Raw genomic sequence first — 13348 nt, forward strand, 5'->3', positions numbered from 1 at the left:
CTGTTCCTGAAGTCCATGCTATTGCTGGATTTCTCAGATATGTAAACCAATAAACTTTCTTGTTAAGTCAATCTGAATTGGGTTTTCAGGTGTTTGATACCAGAAGCATCCTAACTGATACAGCTTCCAAAATAAAAGTTGCTCTTATCTTACAACAAGGAAAACTTAACTAAATATTCCACTACTTTAAAGCAGAAGATATCTTACCTTGGCTTCCAACTGATTGGCAAAAAAGGGAGGGTTGCACATGCAAAAGTCATAGATTATCTCAGATTCTTCTTTAAGAGCATCCATCAGGAGTGTCTTCTGTGGTACTTTTACCACTAGGAGAAAAAACAGAGACTGTTAACTACGATTACGACTGTGGTAGTTTTCAAATATGTCCACAAATTCTTTGCTACTAGTTCCTTCAAGAAGTAGAGTTCGATTTCCTGCTCCTTGAGTGTAGCTTCACTCTATGACTCGCTTTTACTGAAGAGAATGTGATGAGCGTGATAGGGTATCACTTCTGACGCTAGGTCATAAAAAGCAATCCGGCTTCCTCCTTGCCTTATCTCTTAAACTACTTGCTCTAGGAGAGGACAGCTGACACGCTGTAATGATGCTCAAGTAGCCCTGAGGAGAGATCCACATGGCAATGAACTAAAGCTTGCTGCCAAAGGCAATGTAAGTGAGCCATCTGGAAAGCACATCTCTACCCCCAGGCTTTCAGAGGGCAGCCTCATGAAAGACTCTGAACCAGAACCACCCAGCTAGGCCACACCCAAACTCCTGACCCACAGGAACCACGAGATTATTAATAAATGTTTATTGTTTAATAACCATGTCTCTGCCAGATTTTGGAGTAATGCCGCCAGATTTTGGAGTAATTTGTAACACAGGAATGGATAACTAAAAAACTCATTAATAATATATTAATATCTCCCCTTGCGATATGTTTAACACTAGTAAGAAAAGCCTATTTCTTCCAAAGAGAGATATAAAGTCTCTTTAATGACAAAAAACAAAAACAAAAAACCCAGCCCTTTATATATATACAATAAGCACAGACGTAAAAATTAACTAAGCATTAAGGAGATTTGACTATTTGTAGCACAGTTCCATGTACTAAAATAAAAAAGACAGCATAGTTTAATCAAAAGCAGGATTTTCTTCCTTTTAAAAATCTTGGTGACTAGGTTACTTTATACACAATTGATTCTCATCTTTAGTGGTAGCTGTGTTCTATAGTCACCACGAACACTGAATTAGTGAATACTGAACCACTAGCTCCTAAGAGAAATACATGATTAAGTAAGTTTGAGCCTCTGGTCCCAACATTTTCATCAACCGATCAATACATATCCTTACTCATTCATCAACATTGAACTCATGGCCGACAGTACTATAACATGTCTGAACGAAACTTATCTGGCACATGTATTTTCTCTGTAAGGCACATCATGGCCTTCTCGTACTTAGGAACGCTAGGCAGTACTTAAGCACTGTTTTAGGGGACATTATAAACAGCAACATCACCAATAAAAGCACAAAACTGCAAAAAAAAAAAAAAAAAAAGTGGTACTAAACAGACCATGAAAAGGGCACTTGTTTACAGTATGAGAGCTGAAACAAGACAGCAGGGCATTGCCTTGTCCAACTTCAGCTGGGAACACGCATGCTGGGTGACTCAAATTTTTTGCTGCTTTGCACGTGTCTGTGAATGATCACAAAAGTACCATGAGTATTGATGTGGAGGCTAAAAATAGCCCCTAGTAAGCACACTTTAGCAAGTAGGCAAATTCACAAACACAGAATTCACAAATTATGAGGATCGACCGTATTTACTCTGTTTCCTTCTGAGTTAATTCTGGTAACAAAGGAGCAAACCAAATTACAATGTACCAGATTGTTTTAAATTACCAAAGTTTGTATATTAAAGCAGAAGACAATGAGATGTGTTAAATTAGAAAGACAGGTTAATAAACAAAGCTTGAAAGGAGTATTTATTCTACAGAGCTAACCTTTTATAAGATCCGATAAGTTATTCTGTTCCACATTCTTCTTTGCATAGTTGAAGCACATGTCATCTACTTCTGTTGCAAGGAAATACCAGCCATTTAAGGTTGTTCCAAGTAAAGGATAGATGCAGGATGCCCCAGTACCTAGTACGGTAGGAATTCAAAACACATTGCACACACCTGAGAGGAAGGTGAGCCCAACAAGCAAAAACACCATTCTTCACTTCTTAGAATTTCTTATAGCCTTAACAGCTTAAACCACAAGCTGGTACTGATTACTCACATACTGTGGCTACTGGCTTCATGTATGTTAGTCTTAACTCATAATTAGATTCAAATTTCCTAGAGGGTAGAAACCTTGCTGTCTTCTTTGTATGCTGTATGTAAAATGAAGTTTGCATAATTGGCTGGTGATCAAGAAATACATGACTGACTAACTGAAAATTGTCAAAGCAATTTAATTTACTTTATAAAAAGTCTTCATTTTAAATCTCTCCCAAACTTGATTTTCTTGAAAGAAATCAGTGTTATTTGTTAAAACACCACAGTAATATCTTAAAATAGATCAATGTTTACATCCCATTCTACAAAAGCAGAAAAGAATACATAGGGTATAAAATTTTTATAATATTAAACCACCCAATTCCCCTCATATCTATCTATAAGTTGTTACCTGAGGAAACCAGAAGTTAAACAAAACAAAAAAACCCTAAAAACTAAAGAGAGGATTCATTTCTTAGATGTGGAGACATGGAAAAACATTTGATCCAGATCCAAAACATCAGTCATTGGCTTGCCCCACCATAGTTTCAAGGGAGACATTCAAAGGCAAATGGTCCAGGCAAAAATCTCTCTGACAGCTAGGGTTTGGTTCTAAACTTGCATGTAGAACCTCTAACCATAGACTGGACAAGTATATGTTTGAGTATATACTAACCACAAATAATTGCTTTTACAACCTTTAACTGATCTTGGCCAATAAGATCCTAAAGAGCATACTCAAGAGAAGAAAAGCTGGTATTCTTGGAGGCCCACAGTAGTCAGCCCATACTAGCCATTCCACGCCCACTTTCCACTGACCACATCATGGTGCCAGTCTAGCCTTCTAAGGATTTGGCAGGAAGAGCTGGAGGCCAGAGATACTCCTAACCCAGAGGAAAGCCAGTCTCATCTTACTGCTTCCTCATTAAGTACTCAGAACAGACTAGTAAAAGACATGACAACAAGTGATAGCCAGAACATTTAAGCTCTGACAGTCACAGTGATTGCTACACTCCTTATCATGTTCACCTAACAGCATACTGGCCCTGATGCTACTGGGCAAACATCTCCTTGGGGATGTGGGAGGTGGTGCAGGAAGGAGTGGTAAAGGGTACTCAAGCTCCTCTCAGAGTTCACAATTATTTAGCCCCTGCTAGCCACTCAGAATAAGGAAATTAAGGAAATTTAAGTAGCACTTCCAGCTCTGTAGAAAAAAAAAATCCAAACCAGATCCCAGGCCCTTGATTCTCATACAACTACCTCTCTCTTCGTACTTCAATTTCATTTAAAAGGAAAAAGAAAAAAGGACACCTTCCCTCAGCTGCCCTAATATCAGGTGCCAAGAGGGTAATAAACGCAGGTGAAAGACCTGTCCTTCGCCAAAAAAAATCAGGTTTCTCAATTCTTAAGACCAGAAGACTTGCATTCTAACATCCTGATCCCCTCTGAAAGGTGAATGACATTTTTAAAAATATTTATTTATTTATTTTTGGCTGTGTTGGGTCTTTGTTACCGCACGCGGGCCATCTCTAGTTGCAGCGAGCAGGGGCTACTCTTCATTGCAGTGTGCAGGCTTCTCATTGTGGTGGCTTCTCTTGTTGCGGAGCACGGGCTCTAGGCACGTGGGCTTCAGTAGTTGCAGCACGTGGGCTCAGTAGTTGTGGCTCGTGGGCTCTAGAGCGCAGGGTCAGTAGTTGTGGTGCACAGGCTTAGTTACTCCACGGCATGTGGGATCTTCCTGGACCACGGCTCGAACCCGTGTCCCCTGCATTGGCAGGCAGATTCTTAACCACTGTGCCACCAGGGAAGCCCATGAATGACATTTTTAAATGGGTAATAATCCTTGTAATGATAAATAAAAATGAAAAGTTTATAACCATAGAATTAGAGCAAACTAATGGAGTCTGGGGGAAGAACTTACATAAAACCCTAATTAGAATGAATGTGATTTCAGCAAGAGTGCCCCTCGTGAAGAGCTAAAATCCATTAACCTCCTATATCCCCAAGTGTTATTTTAGAGGGTTTGGGGCATAATTAAAATAAATTAGTACTAAATAGGCTCTCAAGCTTTTAAAGCTTTTTATAACCCATCAGCCAATCTTCTGCCATGAACATAAAAGAAAAAAAACTTTTGTTAAACCCCATTATTTTTACATAGTGCTTAGTTCATATTGGATGTTCAGAATTTTGAATGTTGAAAGAATGATGTATTTATACATCGACATTCAACAAATCATTTACTGAACACCTACTGTGTGCCAGAAACTTTGCTAGGCTTTTGGATATTATAGTAAGCAAAAAAGTAATAGGCTCTGTACTTTGTAATCTAGTGGCAGAGAAAGACATTAATCAATCAGACAAGTGAATGTGTAGTTTAAAACTAAAAAAAATGCCATGAAGGAAAAAACATGGTTTTCTAAAGCTCATATTCAAGGAACCTATCTTATGCTGGAAGGTCAGAGAAGGTTTTCTTGAGAAAATAAGGCTTGAGTTGACAACTACAGTACAAATAAGAATTAATGAGGTGAAGGTGGGAAGTTCCAGGCAGAAGGAACAACATGTACAAAGGCCTGGAATCATGACATCTTATTAGAACAAATGCCAAAAACAAAAAAGAGAAGAATATAAGATGAGGCTTAGAGGGACTTCCCTGGTGGCGTAGCGGTTAAGAATCCGCCTGCAGGGACTTCCCTGGTGGCACAGTGGTTGAGAGTCTGCCTGCTAATGCAGGGGACACAGGTTCGCGCCTTGGTCTGGGAGGATCCCACATGCTGTGGAGCAACTAGGCCCGTGAGCCACAACTACTGAACCTGAGCTCTAGAGCCCGTGCGTCACAACTACTGAGACTGCGTGCCACAACTACTAAAGCCCACGCACCTAGAGCCCATGTTCTGCAACAAGAGAAGCCACCACAACGAGAAGCCCATGCACCACAACAAAGAGTAGCCCCTGCTCGCCGCAACTAGAGAAAGCCCGCGCGCAGCAATGAAGACCCAATGCAGCCAAAAATAAATAATTAAAATAAATAAATTTATTAAAAAAGAGAAATCTATGAGGCTTAGAGAGACCTACAGAGAGACCTAGAGGGCAGGAATCAGACAATGAAAATTCTAATAGGCCTAATAAAGGTTTCAGGTGTTTATCACAGAAGCAATAGGAAGCCATTAAAGTGGTAAAGATGTGCTCAGATATGGTTTATACATACTTTCTGGAGAATGGAATGGAGGGGCAACAGAGTGGACAAGAACAGAATAGTTGAGAAGCTATTCTGTAGACAGGGAGAGATGATGGTGACTTGGACTGGGATGGATGGTGGCAGCTGAGAAGGAGAAAAATAGACAATTTAAGAAATATTTAAGAGAGAAAAACAGGAAACGGTGATAGACATTGTTAGTGAGAATGGAGAGAAGTCAATATCAAGGACGACAAAATTAGGAAGAAAGAATATGAGTTTGGTCTTGGATGTCACAAAGTCTGAGAAGTTTTTGAGATATCCAAGTTTCTCATATATTTGGGACTAGAGTTCAAGAAAAGTAATCTGAGTTGGAGGAATAAACAGTTCGTAGGTTATCTGCATGCAAGCAGAAAATAAAGTCATAGATATGGATGAAATTGCCTAGAGGTAGAGTGCTGAATAAGAAAAGGGTTAAAGACTGAGCTTTAGGGATTCTCAACATTTAATACAAGAAAGTAAGCCTGAAAAGGGGAGAAGAGTGACTAGAAACGAAAACAGAAAACCAGAGGAGTCTGGTGTCATGGAAGAAAATGGAGGAGAGTGCATAAAGGAGAAAGGAGGGGGTCAATAAATGCTGCTGAAAAGCTCATGTACGATGAGCACTGAAAACACACACAAATGCCGAACATTTACTACTATCTAGAAACTGTTTCCTATTAACTATGTTTAGAAATAGGGTCCACAGTTTTTAACTCAATTCTTCACACTTTCTATAAAGGATTAGTAAAGGCCAAAAGATTAACAAATTTCAAACCCTATCAAATGAAAATACTGGCTATGACAAAACATATAATGCATTTATAATCGCAAAACATACCATGGCTTCATTTCCTTCTGCTTCTCTACTTACATTCCCAAATGAATCAAACAGGACAGTCCTCCCCATTGCAGAAGATTACAATTAAGAGAACATCTTCTTTTAACTCGATGTCTTTTTTCTTCCCTTTAATTTTGGATTAAATACTCGCTATAAATAATCACCTAAGAGATTCCTAAAAGTATTCAGTCCCACATGATCTTTTATTAAGTGACCATCACCACAAAATCCCAATATAGGGATTACTGTATTAACACCAAATAATTCAGAGTAAAACTAATGCCCAACTGACACAGACATCAACGTGGTAATCTGAAAAGCTAAGAAAACAAGGGCCTCACTTTCATTCTGCACTTCTCTTACCCCCTTGCTCCATCTGGTGCTGACAATCCCTTCTCTTCTCAGGAGAAAGTGACAGCAGAAAAGCCTAGGTATCCCAAATAAGAACAGTGATATCTGTAGCCAGCTTCCTTCACACAACAAATACCCAGAAGTTTTCAAAGAATTTGCAAAGACCTCGCAAAATTTATAAAACTTATATTTAGCCAAAACATAATTGAAAACCATGTACCTATGTCAATTCCTCTTCGGAGAGTACTTTTGTCAGAGTCCTGATGACCGATCAGATCTTCTACCCAATGAATATAGTTGAGTCTCAAGGGAACTGTGGGAATTAGTCTCTCCAGCGGAATATCAATAGAAAGTCCAAAATCTTCTCTTAGGAGAGTACAAGTCAGAGCTCTGACTGCTTCAGGGTCTTTAAAATTAAGACTGAGGGGTGGAGAAAAAGAAGTAAAACTGATTAGTAAGACTCACTGCGCTCTACAAGCTTTAATGCAACCAGGTAGGACCAAACACCCACCTGTTTCTTAAGAGATCACACATATAAATAGTTACGTAGCACATTCAGTGCAGTGGCATACACATATGGGCGTTTAACAGTCACAGTATGTGAAAGACAGCATAAATTTCCACCAAAAATACTGCATCTTCATACATGAAGCACAGAGGACAAGAGTACCTCTGTTCCAATTCCTGCCTAATTGTCTCCTTACTTAGTTATGTGACTTTGGACAAGTTATTTAGCCTCTATGAGACCGTTTCCTCAGCTGTAAAATGGGAATAATAATACCTGTATGTAGAGTTGCTGTGAGATCATCTGTGAAAAGTACTAGCATAATGCCTACTACATAGTAACTGTTTTACAAGTGCTGGTTATTTTTACTATTATCAAATAACATGATTTGATGGTAGCATTCTTTGAAAATCATACTTAAAAGTGGAAAGGAAGCAGTATAAAATGTTTAATAATGAAAACAGGTTAACATACTTAAATATAACAAATACTACAAGCACCAAATTTTTAAATGTGACTATTTTTAGCAGGTTTACTGAGGAATAATTTACATACTATAAATTCACCTGTAAGTACACAATAGTTTTTCGTATATTCCCAGAGTTGTGCAACCATCACCACAATCCAATTTTAGAACACTTCTATCACCCCCAAAAAGAAACCTCGTGCCCATCTGCAAGTCATTCCTCATTCCCACCCTCAGCTCTAGGCAACCACTAATGTACTTTCTGTCTCCATAGATTTGCCTTTTGTGAACATATCATACAAATGAATCATATAATATGTGATCTCTGCATCTGGATTCTTTCACTTAGCATAATATTTGTGAGGTTCATCCATGGTGTAGCATGTGTCAGTACTTCATTTTTTTTTTTTTTTTCGGTACGTGGGCCTGTTGTGGCCTCTCCCGTTGCGGAGCACAGGCTCCGGACGCGCAGGCTCAGCGGCCATGGCTCACGGGCCCAGCCGCTCCGCGGCACGTGGGATCTTCCCAGACCGGGGCACGAACCCGTGTCCCCTGCATCGGCAGGCGGACTCTCAACCACTGCGCCACCAGGGAAGCCCGATAGTCAATTTTTACACATGGAAAGAAGTTCACATCTGAGTACCACACTAAAGCGTTCAAACAAGTTCACATTCTTTATTCTATAGCGGTAGCCCAATCTATTACTAAACTTCATTGCTAGACGCACAAAAGGAATATAATCAATTCTGATGTCTATGTTCAAAGCCTTAAAACCTGAAATGTGAAATTTCAGAATTTTTCTATCAACGAAACTTAATAACGTAGATACCTTATAAAATAAACGATGAGCAGTATCATCTAAGAGCAGTACCTATTTACAGCTTTGTTAACCTAAAATTTCTGAATGTTATTTTGCACTGACATTTTGAATAAAATTGTGAAATTCAGGAATTGCAAACTCAAATATTTACAACATACTACTCAAAATGCCAGTCCCTGACAAGATACAGAACTTGTGCCAGAACGTAAATCAACACACTGAGAGTCATAACCAAAGACATGTCTGCTGAACTAAACGTGTGGCACAAGGTCCTCGCCTCTGTGGACAGTAATAAATGGTTTGTGGCCGAGCGGGCAGACCAATGGCCACACTTCCGGTAGCACTATGCCAGATGACACAAGTGACCATTTCAAAGAGGATGGTCACTACTCAGTTCTAGGTAATTAATGTCAAGTGGGTTTGCTGGCCCAGTTCTGCTAGATCTCTAAAATTTCCAAATGAAACCAGCAACCCATATTTTTATATGAAATTTCTATGATTCTTAAAATATATGTGGACAATAAATAACTGCAAACCCTATATAATTCACAGGCCGACAGGTGGCAACCTCTATCGTAAATAACAGAATTATAAAGAAAGTTGGGATACTTGGCTACTCCACACTTCTAAAGAAGTATAAAAGTGTTTCACTCTCTTTGGGCACTACTTTGCTCAACTGAGTTATATGGAATAGGTTAGAATTTTTAAGAGGTTGTGACTGCTGGCGTTCATTCCTTTACTCATTCAACAGGTATTACATGTCAGCTACATGCCAGGCATTGTGCAAAATGCTGGAGATATTGTAGTAAAAGCAAATACAGACATAATCTCTCCCTTCATGAAGCTGACAGTCTGGTAGAGGGTAGGTATTAATTTAAGAATCATTCGAATATATGTAAAATTGTCACTGTGATGAATGCTATAAAAGATAGATACGAGGTGCTAGGAAACCTACATAATAAGTGGGACTGCCTTAGGAAGGTCAGAGAAGGCTTCCCTGAGGACTGAAATAAAAATTAACAAAGAACGGGGGAAGGGAACATGGTATTCTAGGGTCCTAGGTAAAGAGAAGAGCAAGTACAGAGACCCTGAGGCAGGAGACTTCATGGGGCATACTGAGAAACAGCTGTTTCTAACAACTGTCTAAAATGCAGATAGCAATGTAAGCATGCATGGTTTAAAATGAGGCTGGAGAGGAAGACAGAGGCCAGATTATATAGAACCTTATAATTAGGGTAACCATATAATTTTATCAATTAATTCGGGACACTTCTGAAAGTGAAAGTATCACACCAGGATAATTATAATCTATGTTAAGGATTTATGTCTGGTATGGAATAAGGATGGACCAAGTGGAAGCAGAGACACCAATGAGAAAGCTACTGCTGTCATCTGAGTTAAGAAGCTGGACAAAGGTGGCAGTGGCAAAGACAGGGAAAAGTGAAAGGAATTTAGAGACATTTAGGAGGGAAAATTGACAAGATCCGTTGATGGACTGATATGTGAGGTGAGGGAGGATGCGTTTACAGACATCTCCCAGGGTTCTGGCTTGTTCAACAAGATAGACAGTGCCATTCACTGAAATTGGGAACTCAGGCAGAGAACCATTTTTGAGGAGAAATACCATAAATTTGAGCTGTATTTGAGATATCCAAGTAGAGATATTGAGTAAGTATGATCTCTAGGTATAGAGTCCAGAAAATCTGGAAAAAGAGATTGGGAAATCTGGACAAAATGTATAAGTGATTTGCAAACAAACAAATGAGGGCCTGGCACAGATGAGAGTGTGTCTAAGGAGAAAACACAAAGTGAGAGGAAAAGACAACTTAACACTAAGCCTCAAAGAATCCTTTAATGGTTGTACTTACAATCATTACAGAGGAAGCTACACCTGGAGACAGGGTGGAAGAAGGAAAACCAGGAGAGTGTGATGTGGTGCCAAGGAGCCCAAGGGAAGAGGGTGTCCATGAAGGGTAAGAGTGTCAGTTACCCCAGTGCTTCTCAGGAGTCAACTGGGAATTGAAACTGGATTTAGTGATGTGAGACCATGGAGACCTTTTCAGGAGCTGCTTTCGTAGTGGTAGAATTCAGAATCCACCCTGGAATGTGCTAAAGATTAAGTATGGTATGAAAAAATGGAGACAGTAAAAATAGATAATTCTTCAAGAAGCTGAGTTATGCAAGGGAGAGATGGGGCAGAAGTGGTAGGGTTGATGGAGAGGTTTCTTTACTAATTTTTTAATGGAAGATTTAAACACGTTTAAAAGTCAACGGAAAGTCACAAAGGCCAAATATTATGATTCAATTTACATGAAATATCCAAAACATGCAAAGCTGTAGAGACAGAAAGCGGATGAGTGGTTTCCAGGGGTTGATGAGACACAGCAGGGGGGAGTGACTGCTTAATGGGTATAGGGTTTCTTTTGGGGTGATGAAAATGTTCTGGAATTAGATAGTGGTGATACTTGCACAACCCTGTGAACATACTAAGAACAACTGAATTGTACACTTTAAAATGGTGATTTTATGATATATGAGTTGTATCTAAATTTTTTAATAAGTCAAAAAGAAGAAACTAGTTGACAGACATTAAATATTTAACTCAAGGAATACTGCACTATGTAAGGTTCTTGAGATGGGGGAGGGTATGGGATCCAAAGTACAGATGGAGAGTTTAATTGAATTCGAGTATCATACTACTACTACTACTACTACTACTACTACTACTAATTAATAATAATAATAGGTTGTCAAACAGAACCAAAAGCCAAACCTATGGTGTTTTGTGTTTTCCACCAACTCATACCTACCCACAACTGAATTTAAGAATTTTTTGTTTTTTAACTTTATCACACCTATGGTCAAATAAGCAATGAGATAGTAGTATCATATAAAAATAAAGATCCTGGAACAGTTGTAAATGACCATTACTGTTAGCCCTATATTAGCCAAAGAACCCAAAATCCTACATGCAAAATAGTAAGAAACCACCTTGATCAATCAAGTTGGTCTCTTAAATGTGGATTGCTATGCTAGCTAAAGAGCAAATGACAGGGAAGAAAAACTTAGTAATCCAAACACTTCTTTGCTCTTTCCAATTACAGTTAAGGGTACTCCAGTTTTTCTAGCTAAGCCCAGTGACTTGCCCTAAATTCAGTGAAACTCAAAAAAAAAAAAAAAAGTCCAAGAGTATGGGAAACAGTTAAATATATTTAAGTTTTGCATTACAGAAAATTTAGGAACAATCTAAAAGTAGTCATTAGGGAGTTGACTGAATAAGCTATACCACATCCACACAAGAGAATACTCTGCAGTCATGAAAAGGAGTAAGACTGGGCTGATTCACAGTCTTGTATGAAGAGGGTTCCTTGATAAATTAACAGCAACAACAACAAAAAACTCCCACAAGTTTGGGTGAAAGCATATATGTACATTATGATCACATTCTTGTAAAAATAAAAACAAGACAAAAAAGACCCTATATGTGAACATGCAGAGAAAACAATCTGGAAGGGTCAGAACCACCTCTGGATGTGGAAATTCTCATATTTTTGTATTATCTGAACACATGTTACATAATACCTTCATAACAACAATAAGTGTTTTATAACTATATGGAAAATGCTTATGTCAAGTGTGGGTAAAAAAAAGTCCTTTGATTGTACCTATAGCAAAATTACAACCACAAAAATTACTATATATGCATAAGGACAGGGCTTAGAAAGGAACACAAGTAATTTGATCTCTGGGGTGGAAGAACCGTGACCTTTTTTCTTTTACGTATGCAACATTCCCATTATAAATGTAGGTAGGAAGGATATATTTCTATAATTTTCCCATTAAGGGCTCTATAAATGTTTGTAGAATAATAAAAAAAAAAACACTTCCTTTTTCAAAAAAGGAAAACAGATCCTTGGTTCCAGATTACTTGTTTTCCATGAAAGGGGGCCAATTCTGTTGGAGACCAAACCAGCATATCTCCCACAATCACAGCAATCCCCAGAAGATAGTAGTGCAGCTTGAGCATTGATTACATGGCTTCACGAAACATTTGGAGCAAGAGAAACAGCGATATAATTAATATATTTTCTTAGTGCCTTCAAACAGAGTTGTTTATATAAACAATTCTCACTATTTTAAAAAATGTGCTTACTTTGATGGAATAGAGCATACAACTTATTACTAAGGAACTACATCCTAATCACCAAAAAGTATAAGACATCGAGCAGAAGCTAGTCTAATTGAAGAAAATACACAAAAATCAATGAAGAGCTGATTCTTAGACTTTGTTATTAGCAAAATGAGTGTTTGTTTTCTTACTTTTAAGAAAATACAGACACTAATCTGAGGGTTGGAGATCTTTTTGTAGGACAAAAGTGAAGTCATCTGACTTCACTAGTTAAATATCTAGGTCACTTTAGCACCCTGGGACATTCAAAATTCCTGAACACAGGCAAGATCTTTTTTCATTTTCATTTCTGAGAGCACAGAGAGGCACAGGGACTAAAATTAGCTCTCACGTGGAAATTAGCAATTTATACCATCAGTCTTTGTTGTTTGTTTAACACATCCAGCTTCGTAAAACAAAACAGCCTATTGTCAACAGGCTCAGGTCTGATTTCCCCATGATGACTCTTGCTCTGCTATTGATGAATACAGTATTACCATTATTAGATGGAGTTTGGAAAGATACATTCTGTAACCATGGTTAAAGAAACAATCATTCTAATACTGTAGAGGCTGAACCTTATGTAACAATAAAGGCTGAAGCCTCCCCACCCTACTCCAACATTGGTTTCTATTCATTAGATCTTCACTGAGGTGCTAAAAATGGTACAGTCACAAACTATGACACAGCCCTTCAATGCCAGGTCTTCGATTTAAAAACAAATC

General features: G+C 38.4%; 1 protein-coding gene across 2 annotated transcripts in view; it reads right to left on the reverse strand.

Moving 5' to 3' along the window:
• Window positions 1–13348, reverse strand: part of METTL16 (methyltransferase 16, RNA N6-adenosine) — a 59443-nt gene that overhangs the window by 34053 nt on the left and 12042 nt on the right. For both annotated transcript variants that reach the window (XM_082859930.1, XM_082859931.1), the window contains exons 3-5: window positions 6885–7084; window positions 2004–2144; window positions 208–323 (exon numbers count right to left, since the gene is read on the reverse strand). In XM_082859930.1, coding sequence (XP_082716056.1) covers window positions 208–323; window positions 2004–2144; window positions 6885–7084 — 457 coding nt within the window. The remainder of the gene's footprint in view (window positions 1–207; window positions 324–2003; window positions 2145–6884; window positions 7085–13348) is intronic.

Source organism: Leucopleurus acutus (assembly GCF_964270905.1).
Source record: "Leucopleurus acutus genome assembly, chromosome: 19".
Classification (NCBI taxonomy): Eukaryota; Metazoa; Chordata; class Mammalia; order Artiodactyla; family Delphinidae; genus Leucopleurus; species Leucopleurus acutus.